The sequence below is a fragment of the Takifugu rubripes genome, chromosome 3 (assembly GCF_901000725.2).
Source record: "Takifugu rubripes chromosome 3, fTakRub1.2, whole genome shotgun sequence".
Taxonomy (NCBI): Eukaryota; Metazoa; Chordata; class Actinopteri; order Tetraodontiformes; family Tetraodontidae; genus Takifugu; species Takifugu rubripes.
Genome location: NC_042287.1, coordinates 9,755,140 through 9,777,571, shown reverse-complemented (window position 1 = coordinate 9,777,571; position 22,432 = coordinate 9,755,140). Strand labels below are relative to the sequence as shown.

At 45.7% G+C, this 22,432-nt stretch overlaps 2 protein-coding genes across 2 annotated transcripts; one reads left to right on the top strand and one right to left on the bottom strand.

Moving 5' to 3' along the window:
- Nucleotides 1–678: 678 nt before the first annotated feature.
- Nucleotides 679–13,798, top strand: LOC101065120 (dihydropyridine-sensitive L-type skeletal muscle calcium channel subunit alpha-1). The gene is made up of 45 exons (XM_029833260.1): nucleotides 679–1,238; nucleotides 2,125–2,230; nucleotides 3,502–3,641; nucleotides 3,778–3,911; nucleotides 3,994–4,146; nucleotides 4,260–4,465; nucleotides 4,553–4,656; nucleotides 4,740–4,885; nucleotides 4,963–5,044; nucleotides 5,132–5,292; nucleotides 5,380–5,605; nucleotides 5,686–5,893; nucleotides 5,958–6,078; nucleotides 6,192–6,306; nucleotides 6,397–6,496; nucleotides 6,578–6,647; nucleotides 6,751–6,883; nucleotides 6,977–7,106; nucleotides 7,186–7,245; nucleotides 7,327–7,433; nucleotides 7,510–7,597; nucleotides 7,794–7,901; nucleotides 8,036–8,088; nucleotides 8,169–8,315; nucleotides 8,533–8,734; nucleotides 8,813–8,971; nucleotides 9,045–9,155; nucleotides 9,225–9,308; nucleotides 9,822–9,869; nucleotides 10,401–10,427; nucleotides 10,510–10,635; nucleotides 10,709–10,774; nucleotides 10,856–10,947; nucleotides 11,019–11,178; nucleotides 11,280–11,407; nucleotides 11,479–11,575; nucleotides 11,676–11,778; nucleotides 11,845–11,946; nucleotides 12,030–12,163; nucleotides 12,270–12,392; nucleotides 12,470–12,645; nucleotides 12,730–12,794; nucleotides 12,892–12,938; nucleotides 13,015–13,089; nucleotides 13,296–13,798. Exons 1-45 carry the CDS (start codon nucleotides 1,054–1,056, stop codon nucleotides 13,608–13,610), a joined length of 5,523 nt encoding a protein of 1,840 aa, XP_029689120.1. The 5' UTR covers nucleotides 679–1,053; the 3' UTR covers nucleotides 13,611–13,798.
- A 772-nt stretch (nucleotides 13,799–14,570) lies between these two features.
- On the bottom strand, nucleotides 14,571–22,225 carry smc1a (structural maintenance of chromosomes 1A). Its single transcript, XM_003963082.3, has 26 exons — nucleotides 22,117–22,225; nucleotides 21,527–21,715; nucleotides 21,056–21,168; nucleotides 20,618–20,821; nucleotides 20,259–20,497; nucleotides 19,909–20,167; nucleotides 19,586–19,726; nucleotides 19,428–19,510; nucleotides 19,223–19,322; nucleotides 19,028–19,135; nucleotides 18,753–18,938; nucleotides 18,390–18,569; nucleotides 18,071–18,217; nucleotides 17,828–17,965; nucleotides 17,629–17,745; nucleotides 17,435–17,541; nucleotides 17,204–17,345; nucleotides 16,971–17,116; nucleotides 16,727–16,880; nucleotides 16,538–16,645; nucleotides 16,254–16,410; nucleotides 16,011–16,165; nucleotides 15,774–15,925; nucleotides 15,625–15,694; nucleotides 15,426–15,536; nucleotides 14,571–15,284 (listed from the first exon to the last, which is right to left on the bottom strand). The coding sequence occupies exons 1-26, from the start codon at nucleotides 22,223–22,225 to the stop codon at nucleotides 15,204–15,206; spliced, it is 3,696 nt and encodes a 1,231-aa protein (XP_003963131.1). The 3' UTR covers nucleotides 14,571–15,203.
- Nucleotides 22,226–22,432: the final 207 nt, after the last annotated feature.

Here is a 22,432-nt window from a genome sequence, read left to right as displayed (position 1 = left end):
CGCGTGATTAGCTGTTCTGTTCATGTCAGATTTTGAAGAAGAATTGTACTACGTATGGCTACACTTTCGGCTTGATGAGAAATAAACCAAATGTTCCAAAATTGTGCAGGATTTCTGTGATAAAGCCTTCATCTCTGCTGCAGTACCAGGCGCTACTACTCATGACCACTAGATGGCGGAACAGTACACGACATTTTAACTCTAGCGTTAACTACGCGCGAGCGCACACGCACTCTTGTAGCGTTAATACTGCAAAACCAACTTGTATTAAAGGAAAAATAATGATTCATACATAAGTTACACATATATTCAGGATTATCATTTAGCGAATTTCATCTGATGGCTCCAAATTATGTGTAACAGTTTTTTGTAATATCATTTTTATTGAAAACAGATTAAAGACTAGCCTGTACTGTCTGTAACATTTCACATCACAACTTACACTTTTATTATTGTCACATAGGGAATGCCTGTTTGTAATCCTATAATAATATTCAACTAAATGACATGTATCAAATCAAATGTATACGTTTCATATACATGTATTCAATGAATGCGATAATATGCTTCGATGCTGTGTACTTGCTGACTTAATACCACCGATCAGTAACTGAGCACAGCGATATTCTGACACACTGCCAGATAGTTTGTTTGGGTTTTTTCTGCTCATTTCTCCAGTCTTCTACCCTCCATCCCTGCAGGCCCACCAGTGTGCCCATCCCCAAGCATGGCCTGCCAGTGGATCATGCTCTAAATTTAAACCAGAGCAGGGCCAACTGCTCCTCCAGACCCTCTGCTGTTATTTCCCCTGCTGAGGAGGCTTTTTCTGTCACAGGCCTTGAGTCCCTAGAAGAGGTCTGTGACTGTGGTGAGGGACAGAGAGTCAGAGGGTGAGGTGAAGAGGAGAAAGAGGGTGGTACAGGAACGTGCACAGGACAAGCAGGCCTGGATCCCAGTGGAGTGATTGGCAAAGGGGGGCCGTCGGAGCCTCAGTTTGGGATTATTCTGTGAGTGGATTCACCTTGGAAGCTCGTCTCAGGTGGAGGCTTCGAGATGGCGACCAACGGAGATCCGGCAAAGCCGGTCATCATGAATGAAGAGGAGCTGAAGAGGAAGCAGAAGGAGAAGCTGAAGAAGCTTCAGGCCACGGGGGGCAACCCTCGACCAACAAGGTCCCTCTTCTTCTTCACCCTCAAAAATCCCTTCCGCAAGGCCTGCATCAACATCGTGGAGTGGAAGTATCCTTTATGTCCGGTTTATGTGAAGTATTTTGAGTATCAGAAGCACCGTTAACCCTGTTAACCCTTGTTAGCAGTTGTGTGCCCCAGTGAAGGATCAGCCAGGTGAGGAGTGCGGTAAGCAGATCAGATCTGTGCTAAGACCCTCCTCAGAGTGTTAAAGCATCTGATATGTATCAGCCCCACCTAAAAGTCAAGTCTACAGGCTTTGTGTTCTTACCTTAAGCTTTTTATCTAAAGTTCATGTCCTGGCTGACTGAACCTGTTCTGGGATCTGGCCTTCAGAGCCTTTACAGCAGCAATTAATATGGAAATGCTCTGAAACGCTGCTACTGTCGGAGGCTTCAGTGTCCTCAGTGATCTTATAGTCCCCATAGGGAATCCAGTGTATCATAGAACTGATTACATTTAGTCATCATTTGTCTGAGTCCGTGTTTTTGGGTTGTTGTTTTTAAAGCCATTAAGTCATTTTCTTTGATTTTGTAACCAAATAAAGTTGAAGTGAAGTGATCTAAACTATAATCCATGGTTGCTAGAATGTGTCAATACTGGCAGCAGAGCTATCTTTTCCCGGTGAGCTGTCTGTGTTTAAATGGTCGGGGCTTATTCTTGGGCTGTGCAGCTGTCTCCTGGCATCACAAGTGGACATGATGCTGAGCTGGCAGGGGAATTCACATGCAGCGCCCTCTACTGGCGAGAATGGCGTAGCACAGCAGGCAGGGTTACAGGGGGTCCACATTTGCTGGCTGCTCGATTAGCTGATATCAAGATGAGGTTCATGACTTTATTTTACCAACAACAACCCCCAAACAGACGGATGAGATTTTTTTTGATGGTCTGCCACGTGTTCATCCATTTCCATTACGACCCTGACTCCCCCCTCCAGAGCCTTTGAGATTATCATCCTGTTGACCATCTTTGCAAACTGTGTGGCTTTAGCTGTGTTCTTGCCCATGCCTGAAGAAGACAGTAATAACACCAATGCAAGCCTGGTGAGTGTGAAAAAGACACACTTCACTTCAGACATCAAGAAGAAACCCCCCTCACGTTTTGTGGGATCATAGTTCTGCGCACGTCTGCGTGTGTGTGCGACTGATTTGAGCTGAGCTTCAGCTGGTCTGCTGAGTGCTAAACATCATTGAAATGCTCCCAGATGGAGCTCAGGTCTTTTTTTGGAAGTCCATCTGTCTTTGTGATAGAACATGCCATCAAACATAGTGCTAATTATTTGTCTTCAAACTCTGTTTAGGTGACCTTTTCTGACCAGATCTCACTATTTCACTATATAACATTCAAATATTCTTACCAGAAATTCAAGTGATGATCACTATTTTTACGTGTGTTTTCTGATTGAGAGGAGTGACAGTCTCACATATCTTGTTGCCTGGGGAGGGAAAGAAGTGAGGGAGAGTGAGAAGTTCTTCTTCTTCTTAAGGGATTTTATTGATCAACTGTGTTTTGAAACTTTGGAGATTTGATATGTGGATCTCTGTGTCCACGACTCCTGACGGGAGCTCAGACATCGATATGTCACACCAGTGATTTTCTACACCAACATCAATGCTGTTGGTATTAAATTAATCTGATTGATTCGCAGCTCATCGTGGAGCTGGGCCCAGAACTGATCTCAGTTCTCTGATAGCTTTGCTTTGGCCGGCTCCCGGACCTTTCTTACTCCTCACCCATTCCTCAGTGGTGAGCGATGTAAGGAGAGCCGATCATCTTCATCACCTCCCTTTTAGAAGTAGGTCGGCCCGGGGCAGCGTCCCCTCCCTCTGACGCAGGACGGGCCACAAACGTCGCCTCATATAACCACGCTCATACCCCCATTAAATAATGGGCTGTAACGCTGCAGCGGCTCACTCACTCTGCTCAGTGGGAGAACATTTGTGGGAGTTCTGTATTTAGCACATCAGTCAATAAAAATAAGAGGCCAGGGAGATTATTTTAAGTTGCCTTTGTAAGAAAAAACTTTATATCTATTGTGATTTTTTTAAAATCCACATTTCATTCCATTAATCACAGCGTGACTGGCTGGTGGCTCAGACTAAAGCTGCTAAATCTACAGAGGTTATAAAAGCTAATGAGCTTGTTTAATAACAGTGACATCAATTATCTCAATCTATTATAGGATTTTAAATCCCAAAGTCATCGCCCATTAAGCTGCTTCCACATCTGACCACAGAAATCAACGAAAATCATGTAAAATCTGTGAAATACATCATGGGGTTTGTGTTCATTTCCTTTTTTTCCTGTTTTGCAGGAGAGTTTGGAGTATATCTTTTTGGTTATTTTCACATTAGAGTGCTTCTTGAAGATAGTGGCGTATGGGTTTGTGTTTCACGAGGGCGCCTATTTGCGGAACTGCTGGAACATACTGGACTTTGTCATCGTTTTCATGGGGTAAGACGAGACCTGGGGTTTCATTCAACTGCACCCAGGAGCACTTAGGGCACGTCAGTTGGAATTCTAATGTCCATTATCCGTATGTAATCCACCGTACACACCTCGCTGTATGTCTTGGTGATGTTTCCTGCAGCCTCTTCACCTTCGCCTTGGATACCATCAACAAGATAGCAGGTGTGCCACTGGAGAAGGGCGGGGGGTTTGACATGAAGGCCCTGAGAGCCTTCAGGGTGCTGCGGCCCTTACGCCTCGTCTCCGGAGTCCCCAGTAAGCGCCTGTTACAGTGCATCAGTTGATTATATGTGAACCTTTAAGAGCAACACCTGCTGATTTTACTGTTGGCTCTCAGGCCTGCAGGTGGTGATGAACTCCATCCTCAAAGCCATGCTGCCGCTGCTGCACATCGCCCTGCTCGTCTTCCTGCTGGTCACCATATATGCCATCATGGGCCTGGAGCTTTTCAAATGCAAAATGCACAAAACCTGCTATTACACTGGCACAAGTACGTCTGAAGGACACAGTCGGATCCACACGCTTGTATCATCAAACCTTCCACACTACAGTCTCCGATAGTGGGTTCTGAGATCAGCGGTTTCGTCTCTTTCTGGTGCACAGATATCTACTCCACGGCGGAAGGTGAGCTGCCGGCACCCTGCGCTCAGGCTGGCAACGGACGCCGCTGCACCATCAACGGGTCTGAGTGTCGGCCCGGCTGGGAGGGGCCCAATAACGGCATCACGCACTTTGACAACATCGGCTTCGCCATGCTGACGGTCTACCAGTGCATCACCATGGAGGGGTGGACTAAAGTACTCTACTGGGTCTGCGAACGCCTCTGACACCAAGTCCCTAAATGTCAGGTGTTGTGAACATGAGCTGTTTATATTTACTCCAATGTTGACTTCCAGGTGAATGATGCCATCGGAAATGAATGGCCCTGGCTTTACTTTGTCCCTCTCATTCTGCTGGGTTCTTTTTTTGTACTCAACCTGGTTCTGGGGGTTCTCAGTGGGTAAGACAGCTGTTCTCCTCATCCTTCAGTGGCAAACATCTTGGTTCTATAAAGTCATGGCCTGCTTTTTCTCTTCCTCCCAGAGAGTTTACCAAAGAACGAGAGAAGGCCCGGTCACGTGGAGAGTTCCAGAAGCTGCGAGAGCGTCAGCAGCTGGATGAAGACCTGCACGGCTACATGGAGTGGATCACTCACGCTGAAGTCCTGGATGCAGACCGTGAAGGAAAAGGTCGGCGCCATGGACCAGCTGAGCTCACCTCCCTCCGTGTATAACCTTTAAACCAATCAACGTCCTTCTGTTGTCAGGACTGCTGCCTTTAACCAGCGGAGACTCGGACACAGACAGTCTTTACGGCCTGGAAGGCAAAAGCCGGATCATCTACTACTAGTGGGCCTTCAGAAAGCAATTAGCACATTTTTACGGATCATGGAGTCGTGGCTTATTGAGTTGGTTTTGTTTCCCCGTTTTTTTCAGTCGTCTTGCCCGTCGCTGGAATCGTTTCTTCAGGATGAAGTGTCTGGTGTATGTGAAAACCAAGAGCTTTTACTGGCTGGTGATGTTCCTGGTCTTCCTCAACACTCTGACCATAGCCACAGAGCACCACCACCAGCCTGAGTGGCTCACTTCCTTACAAGGTCAGAGGTCAATACATGCAAGCCCCCCCCCCCCTTCCCCCCATAAGCTTTGTTTCTGGTTCCATCTTTTCATCCCCTTCCTGTCAGATGTGGCCAGTCGTGTGCTGCTGGTGCTCTTCATCGTCGAAATGTTCATCAAGATGTACGCGCTGGGCCTCAGAGCTTACTTCATGTCCTTGTTCAACCGCTTTGACTTCTTCGTGGTGCTGTGTGGAATCCTGGAGATGATCATGTTCTCGGCTGGAGCCGTGACGCCGCTGGGGTTCTCTGTGCTTAGGTGCATCCGATTGCTGAGGATCCTAAAGGTCACAAAGTAAGTTCTCCACCGCCGTGTTGTGGCATGAATCTGTTGTTTTATTTAATGGTGTTAAACAACTTTAAATGCTTTCACAGGTACTGGACCTCGTTGAGTAATCTCGTGGCTTCTCTTCTGAACTCCGTGCGCTCCATCGCCTCTCTGCTCCTCCTCCTCTTCCTCTTCATTGTCATTTTCTCGCTGCTGGGGATGCAGGTGTTTGGGGGCAAATTCAACTTTTCTGATCACAGACCCAGGCGCAGCAACTTTGACAATTTCCCGCAGGCCCTCATCAGTGTGTTTCAGGTACGGGCTGAGTGTGCGGGAGCAGCGTAACATGGACCCTTTTAAACGTGTGAACTTCCTGCAGATCCTGACAGGAGAGGAATGGACAAACATCATGTATAATGGAATTATGGCTTACGGAGGGCCTGTGATTCCAGGCATCTTGGTCTCCATCTACTTTATCGTCCTCTTTGTCTGTGGGAACTGTATCCTTACCATGTCTTAAGGACATAACACTGAAACACTGATTTAAATATGCTACCATGTTCACAGTGCTGATATTAGCATATCATTTTGTTTTCCTGAGCTCTGCTGTCAGATATCCTCCTCAACGTGTTCTTGGCCATCGCTGTGGACAACCTGGCCGAAGCAGAGAGTCTCACTTCTGCTCAGAAAGAAAAGGCAGAGGAGAAAATGAGGAGAAAATTACTCAGGTGAGTTATCATACAAGATGATGATGTCAGGTTCTCAGATGCTGCTCAGCTCAAATTCTCCTCCATTCCTTTCTTCCCTGAACTATTCAGGTCCAAAATGCCAGAAAAGACAGACGAGGAGAGGGAGAGGATAGCAAAGAAACTGGCAGAGCAACGAGCCAAGATAGAGGGCATGCCCACCACAGCTAAAGTTAGCATTCATTATTGTTCTTGCTGTTGTTGTTGTTGATGATGATGATGATGATGATGCTATTGCTGGTTTGTTTGTCAGCTCAAAATCGATGAGTTTGAGTCCAATGTCAATGAAGTGAAAGATCCGTTCCCGCCTAATGACTTCCCAGGTAACCTAAAGGACGTTAGCATAAACAGAGAAATCCCTCTTCAGTGTCTAATACTGCTGATATTAAGGAATATTTTTAACTACTCATTTCTCCTAAACTGTAGGAGATGATGAGGAAGTAGAGCCTGAAATTCCCATCAGCCCTCGGCCCAGACCAATGGCCGACTTGCAGCTGAAGGAGGAAGCTGTTCCATTGCCTGAAGCCAGCTCCTTTTTTATTTTTGGCCCTCAAAACAAGTATGAATAGAAGCCCCAACCCGAGGATCATCACGGTAGCAGAACAGCGATTTCAACCACAGAGGCTGATATTTATCTTTCTTTATCATCTAGGTTCCGCAAGCTGTGTTACAAGATCATAAATGCTTCATCCTTCACAAACTTAATCCTCCTCTTCATCCTGCTGTCCTCCATCTCGCTGGCTGCTGAGGACCCTATTGACCCAAAATCCTACAGGAACCAGGTAACCACCCAGGATCAGATCTTCATCCACATTGGAAACAAAGGACTAAAAATGATGCATCATTTTGGTGTTCCTGCAGATTTTGGCTTATGCAGACATTGTTTTTACCACAGTCTTCACCATCGAGATCGTTCTGAAGGTGACGTGAGCTCATGTAATAGGTAGACACCTGTTAATTCAGGTTAATAATCTTGTCGCACTTCATGTTTCTGCCTGACAGATGACAGTTTATGGAGCATTCATGCACAAGGGCTCCTTCTGCCGGAACTCCTTCAACATCCTGGATCTGATTGTGGTCGGGGTCTCCCTGCTTTCTATGGGGATGGAGTGAGTCGTCAGATCTCCCACTATGCAAAAACAAGAATCGTATAAAATGGACTGCTGGGTTGTGTCTTTTATGCAGATCCAGCGCTATTTCCGTGGTGAAGATTCTCAGGGTGCTGAGGGTGCTGAGACCTCTGAGAGCCATCAACAGAGCCAAGGGGTTGAAGGTAGGACTGTGGCTCTTGAACAAATCGCAAGAAAATGATGCCGAAACTCTTAATAACGACCAGATTAGCCTTTAACATTAGAGTAACGGGATCAAATACAATCCAAAAAGTAACATTAAAGGATGGAACAAAGACCTCAGATGCATATTTCACTGCAGAACACAATGTTTAATGAGCCTCCTTTGTGTAACGGCAGCACGTGGTCCAGTGCGTGTTCGTGGCCATCAAAACCATCGGCAACATCGTCCTGGTCACCATGCTGCTGAATTTCATGTTCGCTTGTATCGGAGTCCAACTCTTCAAGGTAGGTTAGTGAGAATAAAACCACCACGTGAGCATTTTGGTATGTTATTTCCAGACAATTCAGCTGTAATTATAGCCCTCCTGCTGGTCTAGGGTATTAAAGTCCTCAATAACCCCCCACCTCCCCTCCTTTAGGGTAAATTCTACAGCTGCACAGACTTATCCAAAGTGACCCATGAGGAATGCCAGTAAGAAAACTATAGTCACACGCAGGATTCCTGTGCACTGGCAGGCTATTTCTGAGGGGGCCTTCTGTGTCTGTTCTCAGGGGGTTCTTCTTAAAGCACATGGAGAATTCTCTTCAGGACACGGTGCTGGCCGAGAGGATGTGGCTCAACAGCGACTTCAACTTTGACAACGTGCTCTACGGCATGCTCGCTCTCTTCACTGTTTCCACAATTGAAGGCTGGCCGGAGTGAGTTTGCCTTCCATTCGGCTCCCATCCTGTCTGTTTGACAGGATCATTTAATTATGTTGACAGTGAGTTGAGGAAATAATGACATTATCCTGAGCCAGAGAGGGTAGAAAAAGCAACATATCGCTCCATCTGCTGACATTTCATCTCCACAAATGATCCTGATTCTATCTTAGTCCCGCGGGTGTCCTCCTTTCATCTCATTGCTTGTGTCCAGGCTGTTGTACCGGGCCATCGATTCAGACAAAGAGGACATGGGCCCCGTCTTTAACAATCGTGTGGATGTGTCCATCTTCTTCATCGTCTACATCATCCTCATCGCCTTCTTCATGATGAACATCTTTGTGGGCTTCGTCATCGTCACTTTCCAGGAGCAGGGTGAGCAGGAGTATAAAGACTGTGAGCTGGACAAGAACCAGGTAGGGGGCCCCGCTCATTGATCAGGACACTGAGAAACTGAATTGATGTCTTCTCACCCGCCCCCTGCCCCCCCGCAGCGTCAGTGTGTGCAGTATGCCCTGAAAGCTCGTCCTCTGAGGTGCTACATCCCCAAAAATCCCTACCAGTACAGAGTCTGGTACATTGTCACCTCCTGCTACTTCGAGTACCTCATGTTCTTCCTGATTATGCTCAACACGCTCTGTCTGGGCATGCAGGTACACGACAACACGGACTATAGTCAGTATTTGCGGCTACGCCGGTTCTAACCTTTGTTTTCGTTTGCAACAGCACTGCAACCAGTCGGACCATGTGACCAAGCTCTCAGACATGCTGAACTTGATCTTCACGGTGCTCTTCACCGTGGAGATGATTCTCAAACTCATGGCCTTCAAAATAAAGGTAAAAATAACCCTTTAGTGGTCAGTTTAATGGTTTCTGTCAACAATGTGTCCTCACCTCTTCCTGCAGGGTTACTTTGGAGACCCCTGGAACGTCTTTGACTTCATCATCGTCATTGGCAGCGTGGTGGATGTCATCCTGAGCGAAGTTGATGTGAGTCTGTTTCGATCCTGATATCAGACGCAGGTGCTGCGTATGAAAACATCCGACGACTCGATGAGGCGTCTGATAAAAGTGAATTCATTTGTCTGATTTGATCAATGCTCTGACTCCGAAAAATATAACTGTGACCCCACAGCTGATTGGTACTAGCTCACAGGAAGTGGTCAGTACTGTTGTCACCCATCTCCACCCGACATCACCCACTCCACCCTCCCCACTGCATCCTTTTTTTCCAACCAAACGGCTCACTCTGATAACAACATGCCACACCTCCATCCCATTAACATTTATTTCTGTCTGCACAAAGTGAGGATGTGATGTGATGAACGACACACAAGCTCATTCGTTCCCCCGTCCCGCCCTTGTTCGGCCATCTTTTGCAGTGCATCAGCCACACCTTTATCATGCACAAACACCGGCTTGTAATAGACTTCCTCACCCTTCTCTCTGTCCCCATCCATCCGACCCCCCCCACGGGCTCACTCGTCTGTCTGTCCTCCACAGACTGCCCTGGCCTCCAGTGGAGGACTGTACTGTCTCCATGGCTGTGCTGTAAATATCTGATCTGCACCACAGTGCTGCATGAGCCTTGCTGTGCGAGCACTTCACTGTGATCTCCACTAAACTGTCTGTCTTTCTGCTGTCTGTCTGTCTGTCTGTCTGTCTGTCTGTCTGTCTGTCTGTCTAACCCCAGTGTAAGATAACACCTCGAGGTCTTCATGTTCCAGTATAACTCAAGTAGTCCACAAGACCCTGGCGCTGAATACAGCCACATTAATGCATTAAAAATGATTAATGACGAGTGCACTGGAGTAAAATTGTGATATTTTCAGTGTGGCTGTATCCTTTTGCATGAGTTACAAATTAATATTAATGTAGTTTTTTGCAACTAAGAGGCTCTAGAGGCTTTGTAAACTCTTCAGAGGTGAAAAAGTGCCCCTAATGTTAACCTTTCCTTGTGTTTTGTGTAGTAAAAATGTGTGTATAATACTACGTATGCTTTGAGCTCCTCATATATGATGCAATAACGTTATCCATCGCTGCCGATGGGACTTACATCGTGTCGTCTCTTCATTGGTGCAGGATACAAACCCCATGCAAGCCATCGCGGTGAGCAAAAGTTTGCCTGTATGAAAAGAAGCAGCTTGTTTATTTTTCTTTTCATCAAATCCTGTTGTTTTTTTAAACTCAGGACTCTGAAAATGCATCAGTGTCCATCACGTTCTTCCGACTCTTCCGTGTCATGCGTCTGGTCAAGCTGCTCAACCGCTCAGAGGGAATCCGTAACCTGCTGTGGACCTTCATCAAGTCTTTCCAGGTCTCTGTTCTCGCGTCCATTGTCATCGTTTCTGTATTATTTTCTCTTGACGGTGCTGGTGTATTGTCTGCAGGCGCTCCCTCATGTTGCTCTGCTCATCGTGATGCTCTTCTTTATCTACGCTGTCATCGGGATGCAGGTACTTCCTGTTCCTGTATGAATGAATGAATAATTCTGCACCATTCCAACATTCCTGCGTTTGTGTTGCACCCTCCTTTAGATATTTGGAAAGGTGGCCTTACTGGACGGCACCCAAATCCACCGCAACAACAACTTCCAGACATTCCCTCAGGCTGTTCTCATGTTATTCCGGTGCGCCAAGATTGTTAGCTGGGATACGATTGGTTACAACGTGGAGCTAAGTTCTGTGTTATCATGCCCAGATGTGCCACTGGAGAGGACTGGCAGGAGGTCATGATGGCGTCCATGTACGGAAAAAAGTGCGACCCCAAGTCTGACTTCCTGCCGGGAGAGGAATACACCTGTGGGTCCAACTTTGCTGTCATCTACTTCCTGAGCTTCTACTGTCTGTGTGCCTTCCTGGTGAGCAACATCCCAATTTCACAGTGAAACAGTGTGGGAGACGCAGGCTGACATTCTCTGTTACCCCTCCACACACACACACACACACACACACACTCCAGATCCTGAACCTGTTTGTCGCTGTGATCATGGACAACTTTGACTACCTGACGCGGGACTGGTCCCTCCTCGGTCCACACCATCTGGACGAGTTTAAGAAGATCTGGGCAGAATATGACCCCGAGGCCACGTACGCCTGAACGTTGCTCTCCACCTGGTGGACGTTTCATTACATGATCAGATGATTGTCTGACCTCACAGGGGGAGAATTAAACACCTGGACGTGGTCACTTTGCTGCGGCGCATCCAGCCTCCGCTTGGTTTCGGCAAATTCTGTCCTCATCGAGCAGCATGCAAGGTACATATGCAACAATGAGCGCCTCCGTGAAAGAGACGCTCGGATGCTTTGCAGATTTGGATTTGCGTTTTTCGGTGCTCTGACAACGCTCCGTGTGTAGCGGCTGGTCGGTATGAACATGCCTCTGAACAGCGACGGTACGGTCACCTTCAACGCCACCCTGTTTGCTCTGGTCCGGACTGCTCTCAAGATCAAAACCGAAGGTACACAAATCCACATTGTTGGATTTTTATGGTTAGTTGACAGATTCACTGGACTGTTCTGAACAGGTAACTTTGAGAAGGCCAACGAGGAACTGCGGGCCATCATAAAGCAGATCTGGAAACGGACCAGCATGAAACTCCTGGATCAGGTCATCCCCCCTATCGGAGGTGACATTACCGACACTTTCACTTTGGAAAATGATTAATATCATTTTTTAGGTCTGACAGCACCACGGTGTGTCTGGTTTCAGATGATGAGGTGACCGTGGGGAAATTCTACGCCACCTTCCTTCTTCAGGACCATTTCCGGAAGTTCTTGAAGTGTCAGGAGGAGTACTACGGCTACCGCCCCAATAAGAAGAGCGCGTCGGGCCCAGAGATCCAGGCGAGCATGTTTTTTTAGATCACAAATACAAAGAAGATTCAGATTATGGAACTGTTTTCTTATCTGGGTGATCTTTTGTGCTGACTGGACTGGCTCTGATTTCCAGGCTGGTCTGAGAGCCATCGATGATGAGCTGGTTCCAGAGATGCACAGAACTATTTCAGGGGACCTGCAGAATGAGGAGGAGATGGACCGAGCGATGGAGGCGGGAGAAGAAGGCATTTACCACGTAAAAGCCCTCAAATCTGAACAATGCCCAGCGCCTGCTCGGCAGCATCACCTCACCGCTCGTACCTGCATTTGTAGCGATCTCACAGCCTGTTCGGACACCGTGTGGACGAGTTCTCCTCCGATCCAGCCAACGAGCACCCGCAGCACGTGACCAACCAGCGGCCGCTCAAGTTCTCCGACAGCCAACCCGAAGCTGATCTTTTCACCCCGACGGCACCAAAAAACAACAGCAACAACAACGCCTTCGCCGAGTGAGTCCAAGCATGTGCTGACCGAGGACGAGGACGAGGACCTGTCCAACGATAGATGAGCTTTTCTCTTTCTGTATTTTTCAGGTTGTCACTTGAGAGAGAGGGCAGCCCGGGAGAATTTTATCATCCGGTTGAAGACGCAGAGACAGGTTTGACAATGAGTCCAGCTAAAGTCAGCAGGCTTTACATTTAAGTGCCTGTTCACATGTCCGTGAATATAAATGTCTTCATCACGTCTCTGTTCAGACGACACACCCTCCTGGAATCTCACGGTGAGGACGGACAGAACACAGGTAAGAGATCATCACACACTCCGTTGGGAGTGGTGGTCACAGGCTCATATGAGCAACACAGTTATTCTCTCTGCAGTTTCCTTATGTGCCCGACCACCTGGACAGCCAGAGTCAGAGCTCCAGTTCTGCCGCCGACCAGCTCGTCCAGGAGGTAAGAGAAGAGGCGGGACTGACTAGCATGTGCCTGATGGATTTCCCCGTTATCAGCAGGAAATGTCCTCACATCTGCCACGAACAGATGATAAGCAGCTGTTTTCAGCAACAGGCGATCTTCCCGGACTGGAGCTACGTCCTTGATTGAACCATGTTTGTCGCTTCTCTCCCTAAATTTCCTTTGAATTTGTCATTCTCCCCCAGGCTCTGGTGAGCGGGGGTCTGGCCTCTCTGGCGAAAGACCCCAACTTTGTGACCCAGACCAAGAAGGAGATGGCGGAGGCCATGCGCACGACCGAGGACGACATGGAGAGCGTGGCCCAGGGCATCCTCAGCCAACGCTGCGGCCCCATCCCGCCGGCAAAAAAGAAGCGTCCCGTTCCCGTCTCTCCTCCTCCGGCTCCTGACGTGGCCCCGCGGACATCCGCCCCGCCAGATCCAGCCGTGAGGAGAAAGAGACGCCCAGTACCCATAATTCCCTCCTCGCAGGGGTTGCCTGGGTCTAACTCCCAAGTATAGAGGTCATGTGGTTGTCTTAAGTAGGTTTTTTGACACTGAACACGGGTTCCACCTCCAGTGAATTCACCAGTCCTGTTGACCCCATCTTGAAGCCTGGCTCCAGTTTAATTTAGAGACAAAACAAAAAATATCTGACGAATAATTTAAATCTTCAGATTTGTTTATGCCAATAAAAAGCTGTAAACAGACTTCTTTGTAATCATGGTTGAGGTTATCCATTCCATGAGCCTTGTGGGACAACAGCGTGAGCGGAGTGTCTTAACGAAGGATGGAAGCGAGGCAGACTCACACACAACCAGGACGCAGATGCTGATTTTAGTTCTGCACTTCAGTGAGGACAGCAGCTCCACCTTCTGTGCATCCAGGCCCGGTAAAGTCCAACTGTGCCGCCAGTTGACTTATACATCTGGTGCTGTCGTGCACATATTGTTTTTTTGTTAGTAAAAGTTCACAGTTTTTTTGTCTCGTGCTCCCCGTTTTCGTGCAGTTGGTAGATTCTGATGAGGAAGCACCTTTTATATCTGCAACATACCTGGAGTATGGTTGACTTTGATTTAAACACTTGGGCTCCCGGCGGCTAGTTCAGAATTTATTGCACTTGTTTCCCATTTTGTGCCTGAACGTAAACGGCCGCAGGCCTTTGAAACATCTTCCGATCATCAGAACTCAACACCAAGCACCATCATTTTAATGTTTGTGTGCATTTTTTTAAACCAAAGAACTGGACATTAGTGCTTGCTCCTGTACAGGTCCAGCTTGCCTTTGCGAGATGGTCGCAGCTTGTTTGCTGCAGCCTGTAAACTGAGAGCCCCCCAAAATAAGCCTGGCCCAGCACAGCAGAGTCCACTTTAGGAATGGAAACTCAAGCGTCATTGTGTATTCTGCATCTAAATGTTTAAAAATGCAGTAAATGATTTTTGAGAACATGTAATCTTGCAATCAATGTCACAGAGGAACTTATAATGTTGATGTTTTTATTGAAGTAAAGTAATAAAACAGACTTGACAATGATCTCATGTAGTTTGCATGTACCTAAAGCCGAGTGTGAACACAGTTTTCTCACAGCAGTGAATCTGATGACGGTTCTCAGTGGTCTCATAACAGCCAACTAGTCTTTATTTAGCTACGGGAATGTGTCCACCATAATGTAAAAACTTTGCTGATTAGGCTTTACAGAAGATAGCGCATGAAAACTGGAAACACAACATAGGACACAGAAGAAGGTTCTGAAAGCACACCATTGAAAAAAGAGGGTTGTGACAGTATAAAAAGATCTGAAAACACAAATTTACCACATCAGTCAGATAAAAAAGGTCATATTTCCACATGATTATTATTCACTTTGCTGATTATTATAATTATGCTTCTGGTCAAATTAAGAAATGGCTGGTTTATATATAGTACATACATCCTGGTTGTCACTATTGATAACCTCTCACCCAAACTTAAAAATAAAAAAACAGCTACTCTAACATATTAAAAAGGGCAATAAAGAGTAAGATGGGATCTAGTGAATACATGATCAGTGACTACTACAGAATACTTTCTCTATCAGACGATGTCCAACTTGTCGACATGTTGCAAGTGCTCATCCTACTCGTTTGGATTAGGGTTGGCATCAGGATACTGAGAGAGGTCAAAGGTCAGCACTTTGCTAATGACGCAGTCTCCTTGCTGTGAACGGAAGAAAAAGCAGAATAAATTCAGCCATCACGTTTCCACAAGATTGCTGTTTATTTAGCAAGAGCTAAAAAAGTAAATTGAGATTAACTACAGAGCAGCAATATGAAATTAGCACTTAGTATTAACACAAACCTCTGGATAAACGCCGATAAGCGAGTCTGCCTTGGTGTAGAATTCCTCCTTGAGGGAAATAACAATAGCCTGGAAGTTCTGTACAGACTGGTCCTTGATGTAATTGGCCACCTTAAGGGTACAAGAGGGAAATCATGTGCTGTGCTCATAAAAGTATTCCCAGCACAAACAGCAATAATCACGCCATTAGTGAACAGACCTTGCCGATGTTTGTGTTGTCCAAGGCGGCATCAATCTCATCCAGGACAAAGAAGGGGGCGGGTTTGTAGCTGGAAGACAAGAAGACAAGAGGGTTTGAGTAGAATGTCCAGAAATGTCCGCGTTAAATTAAAAACTGTCAGGAATTACCTGTGAATTGCAAAGAGCAGAGCCAGGGCAGCAACAGTCTTCTCTCCTCCAGACAGGTTGTCCATGGGTCTGAACCTCTTCCCTGGAGCCACACAGTTGTAGTTGATTCCATCCAGATAGGGCTCTTCGGGATTCTCTGGGCCAAGGAAAGCCTACAGGAAGCAGATGTTGAAAGGTTTCGCTTACTATAAATAACATTTATTACCATGCAAAGGTTGCCAAGAACAAAACAAATACCTGGGCACTGCTGTTGCGTGAGAGGGCCTTATAGATCTCATCGATGTTTGTGGCCACCGACTCGAAACAAGTATTGAAGCGATCGAACCGTTCCTTCTTGATCTGCTCAAAGGCCTGTTTGGCCTTCTTGGCTCTTTTACGAGCTGCCTCAAACTCTGAGTGGAAGGAATGAGATCACATTATGGATGCAGCACGTAAAGCTTCATTTCCCTCCCGTCTCTCCTAATTTGACCTCCATCTCACCGTCACTGGTCTCTTGAAATTTGTCCCGGACGCTCTCGAGCTTCTCCATGGCTTTCATATTGGGCGCGCTGATCCTCTGGAGGATGCTCTGCTGCTCGTTCAGACGCTGCTGCAGCGTGTTTGTCTCTGCTTTGATTTCTTCTTCCGACAACGTATCCTGTGTGAATTTCGGATGAGCGAAATTGAGAGTCTATGCTGGAAAAAGATCTCCATCTTGTCTCTACTGTCACCTCAGAAAGACAACAGTAAAGCCATATAAGATGCTGCTGTGATGGCACAGATACCTTTAGGTCTTCAGACAGGTTACTATAGTCGATCTCTATGAGAGCCTCCTTAGCGAGAACAGTGCTGGACGTCCTCTGGCTGCTGGAGTCATCAGCCTGGGAACTCCCCTGCAATAAGACATATGGTATGATCCACTAATCTAAAGCTCTATTGATCATCTATTCATTCCATTCATAATCAGTGACTACCTCTCCTTGGTTCATGTCATCCAGTGTTCCAGAGATAAGAGGCAGTCTGATATCCTGCATTTTACAGGCTTGTAGCAGATTGTGACGGTCGCTCCTCTTCTGCTCCAGTTTGGTTTCGATAGCGGTCACTTCCTTCTGTAGCTGAGTCAACTCTCTGAAAGATGGTGAATCAAATCGAGGTCAGAAACACTTCTGATGACCCCCCACTGTAAATATAACCATCTGTGAGGGTTCCGCTACTGACTTGTTGGCACCACCCAGTTTCTTGCGGATTTCCTCCATCTCGTGATTCTTATCATTGACTTCGGATTTCTTAGTGAGGTGCTGGTTCTTCAGGTCCTGCAGTTGGGCCATCGTCTCATCGATTATCTTCATGTGCCTGTGCTCCTCCTGCAGAACAAAAGGACACGAAAAGTAGCAACACGTTTCAAGAATTAAATAGCGCACCAAAGTTTTCAGGCACCTCGTTTTTTTCACCTTTTTTAGCCGCTCGATTTCAGCGTCGTCCTTCTTGACAGTCTGCTCCCACATCATGACCTTCTCCTGGTCCTCCTTTAGCTGATTCTTCTCATAGTCGACTTGGATACCCAGACGGGTCTTCTGAGTCTCAAATTCAAGACTGAAGCAAATCATGTGTGTCAGGTGGAGACAAAGACGTGATCACGTGATCCAACCACGCGGCTAGACTGATGGTAGAACTAAACTCACCGCTTCTTTGCGATCTCATTCTGCCTCTTTACTTTCTCTTCCTCGAACTCTCTGATGTTTCTCACCCCAATCTCCTTACAGAATTCAACAAACACCTCGTCCTCCACCTTGAAAACAAAATATATGCATGAATATTCCACCAATACTGTATAACAAGTATTTTACAGAGAGTTTTTGAAATAAAGCCGTTTCACCTGGTTCATCCGGTCTCGCAGGTCATTGATCTCCCTCTCGCGGGACTGGATGATCCTCTTAATGTCATTGATGCGAGGGCCAAAATTGGCCAACTCGCTCTCCAGCTTAGATTTCTCCTGCAGGACCAAAGAAGCTAGCTCAAACACACCAACAAACCAACAGGACAGAGGAAAATGATGAGGTATAACCAGAGTGTACCTGCATGTTAAGCGAGAGGTGGCGGGTTTTCGTCTGCTCCAGATCACTCTGGGAATACTTGAGTCTCATCTGAAGACCGTGGGCCTGAGACTGGACCTGACGCAACTCTGCCTCCTTCCTCTTGGCCTTCATTTGCTCCTACAAAGCAAATGGTTAAAGTGTTGTGGGTTTATGTAAGTTCTGACAGTGGGACCAAATCTTAACCTGCCCCATGACGGTAGGACCAACATAACAGTAGGTTACCTTGAGTTCATCTGTAAGTTTTTCTTTTTTCTCCTTCAGCTTGTCCACTGCTTTCTCATCCCAACGTCTAGCCTTGGCCTTCAAATCACTGGCTCCTCCAGAGATGACTCCAGACTTCTGGAACAGAGTGCCATCCAGGGCAACCGTCTGGAGGCAGAGAGAGGTGATAGCTTAGGAGAGAGATTTAATATGCAATATTAATACTAATCTAATAGTATTCTGGTTCAATCCACTAGAAAGGGAGTGTATCTGCTATACAGCTGCTGCTGATGCTTTGTGTGGAAACTGGGGGGAGTTGTGACTTCATGGTGGCATATACCTTGTGCCTGTACGGTCCACCAAAAGCAATCCGCCGGGCGTCCTCTACATTGTCACAAACCAGGGCATTACCACAAGCGTACTGGAGGGCTTTCTTGATTTGAGGAGGCTCGTAGCGAATCACGTCTATCACCAGTTTGGCTCCTCGTAGCTCTCTCAGCTTCTCATCTGTTGGTTTTACCTTTAATGACACCAAATACAATTGAAGTGAAAGAAATCTACAAAGATACAATGTACTTTTACATTTTCAAATTCCGTAAACACTACATTTCCGTAAACATGTGAGAAATACCACATAATCTTCAATGGATTTTTCTATCACTACTGAGAAAACAACCCAAAATTCATCTTCAGTTTCAGTTACCTCAAGGTAGTCGAGAGGAAGGAAGGTCTCGGGCTCTCCTCTCTGTTCCTTAATGTACTGAATACAATCTCTGCCAGTCTTCTCAGAGTCAACAATGATGGCATCCATGTTTTTGCCAAGCACCTTTGTCACAGCAATCTGATACTTCTTCTGAGTGGGCTGGCACAGGTCAATAAGACGGCCATACTGAAAAAAAGGCAGCGTGTTTTTACTAAAGTGACTTTACGAAGCGGATCTGACCAAGCAGAAGCTGCATTGTGTTCACGTTCCCTCACCACAGAGCCTGGGTACAGTCTTTTGATGCTCTCCATAATCTCGGCCTTACGCTGCTGACGACTGTTCTCCTGCCGGTCGATTCTGGCATCACCCAGCTGCTCCATTACCTATACAACAAAAGTTAATGGTAATGGTAGACGTACCTTTGATGGTGAGGAACAGCAGGAATTTGCATGGAAGTGTCAAGTAATTACCTGGTTGAGCTCCATGTTGATCTCATCTATTCTCCTCTTGGCCATTTCGACTTCCTCAGTCAGCTCCTCTTCCATGCGCTTTTGCTCATCAAGCGACTGCCTGTAGAGAAAATGGGAGAGAAATGATTTAGAATGAATTGGCAAAACAAAGACATTTAAAGATAAACTGAATACGGCACTGCACAAACACTTTGATTGAAAATACCTGCTGGTTGTTATATAATCTTCTAATTTTTCAATACGCTTCTGGTTTTCCTCAATTTCCCGAATCTTCTGTTTGATCTTGGCCTAAAGAAGAAATCACATTAAGGTTTATCATCCAGGATAATTTTGCTTGACCTCTGCCACTCATATCTTAATTACCTCTGTCTCCACTTTCTTCCTCTCCTCCAGGTCCAGGCGGTCCTGGTCGGCTTTCTGGTCACGGTTGAACTTCTCGAGCTCCTGTGCCAGTGTGGCAGCACGTTTGCTAGCCTCCTCCTTCAGACGGTGGTACTTTTTTACCTGGAGAGTAATAACAACGTGTGGTTTCATAGAAAATCATGACAACCAGTATTTCTTTGTCTTAATGTAGTCACATATTTATATGGGGACTTGATATGTTTCAAATCTAAACATTTTTTTTTTTAAAGTCATTTTGAACTTAAATGAAAAGGCTATTAAACAAGTACAAAATGTCATCTAACCTGGTTTTCCTCCAGGGTGAGGTCCTGGCCCTGGCTCTGGGCCTCCTCTTCCATACGCTCCTCAAAATCTTGCTTGGCCAACTCTACGGCCTTCATCTCTTTATCCAGCTCGTCCATGTCTCCTTTGCGTTTTTTATACATCTTCTGAGCATTTTGCAGTGATTTGCGTGCAGCCTCGAGCTTCTTGATCTTGTGTGAGGTGTTCTCCTTGGCCTTGATGTACTGGGGCCTCTTTTGGTTCAATTCAGAATCCTTTTCTCTGTAGGGACATTCAAGTAATTGTGTGGTTTTAATCGGGACCTAATGGTATTAGTAGTTAACAGTGTTAAGACAGAAAAATTAATGCTTACTTAATTTCCTTCTCAATGGTCTGCTGCTCCCTCATCAGCCTGCCAAGCTCCTTCTTTTTGTCCTTCAGCTCCTCTTCCACCAGGTCCATCCTTTTACGGTCCTTATCAATCTCTTTGTTCCGCTGGCCCAGCTCTTTGTTTAGCTTCTCAATCTCAGTCTCATTATGGTATAATTTGAAGAGCTGCAACTGAATACTGGCCCTGGCCACTTCATCTTTCAGGCGCTGATAACGCTCAGCCTGGTGGAAAGTTGGAGAGACAGAATCACAGTGTGAGGGAGTTCATGCACAACAATTGCGTTTTCTATGCATCGCATTTTCATATAATAGATTTCAAATAACAGGCAGCAGATCACAAACCTCTTCTTTTTCTTGTTTGGCTTCTTTTCGTTCAGCGGCGATATTTTTCTTACGGTGGTAATTAAACTGAGTGTCCTCCTCCGCCTTCACCATCTCCTTTTTCCTGCGGTCGTACTCTTGAGCCAGTTCTCCAGAACGGGAGATTTCTTCAAACAAAGCAGTCCGCTCCTTGGGGTTCTTCATGGCAATAGACTCCACAGCTCCCTAAATGAAGAAAAGTGTGAGACTAAAACTGGGCTCCATAACTTCAATAATAAACACCGAATCATGAACATGAATGTAGCTTTTTCTTTAACTGCCTGAGTCACAGTCAAACCCACTTGATGAAAATATATTTATACAGACTTCAAGACTATAGAGGCTGAAATAAATCATTCAAGCATTTCTTCCATATGTGTCATTTTAATTAAAACAAAAATTCTTGGATTGCTATCTCACCTGGAAAACCAGGAAGTTCCGAGCCTTGATCAGAATACCGAGCTTTTCAAGCTCTTCGCTGTATTCGGGCAGTCCCACCACCTTATTATTGATACGGTACTCAGAGGATGAACCTTTGATAAATGAAACATCAACATTAAATACATTTTTAAACAAATAAGTGACATTTTAGTCTGCCTATGATAATATATGATTTTGAGCAAGTTACATTATATTGATTTCAACAGGAAAAGTGTCAAGGCAAACTAACAGCAAGTTTGAACAAGCTTTTTTGCCAATTGTATTTTATTTTGTAGGACTGCTTAGTTACTTAGGATTTAAAAGATATTACAGATTTGCTTGATAACCCCGGTGGCACGTTGAACACATAAAATATGGCTTGATTATTTATAACAACACAAAATTCTATTTTTCCAGCACACGGTAGTGAGGAGACTGGATCTTATCGAACGATGAAAGGCATCATCGTACCAATGATGACTCTGGTGAAGGCGAGCTCGTCGCCACTGTCCTGCTGGTACACCATACTGACAAAAGCTCTGTTGGCTGCTGGCTTTCCCACCGGTGCTCCATGGATCAAATCCTTCAGAGTCTTTACACGCAGGTTACTGGTTCTTTCTGCCAACACGAAACTGATGGCATCCATAAGATTGGATTTCCCTGGAACATTCAAAGTTTCAGTAACCAAAAGAGGCATTTCAATCAAAGTCAATGCAAGATACCATTTAGTAAGCTAAACAGCTTTAAGGCAGCTTTACAGGGCAGGAATGTCAAGTATTTGATGTGTATGAGAAAATAAAGTACTCAGTCTCTTTTTCATTAAGGTTTGATATATAATGTACTCCACTGGAAACTATTTGGAAAGCCCATGTTTATCGACGAAACTATTAGCCTATATCGCCAGATCACGCAGAGGACAATATCTAATCATGCCATTCTGAATGCAAGTCTAAGTGCTGTTAAGCGAACGCGAGCTTTTAGTACAATCTTAATTTAAAATGCAACAAAACATCAAATATTAAACACTAGCCGATGCTAACAAGTAGTCTGCAATAACATACCAGATCCATTGGGTCCGATGATTGCTGTGAACTTATGAAATGGTCCAATGATCTGTCTTCCTTTGTAGGACTTAAAGTTTTCGATCTCTATTAATTTCAAATAACCCATATTTGTTGCAATTGTGCAGCAGTTCTTTAAAAATTATAACTGGGGTATTAGCTAGCTGGTAAGGTGTTAGCTAGCTACTGCTATCAACCAATGTTTACCGTATAACCTATTTTTCAACCAAGCACCCAGTAAATGAATGAAACTCCCTGTCGTATCACTCGTATGATTATAAGTTACATTATGGGTCGAATATTTAGTCTAATAAAC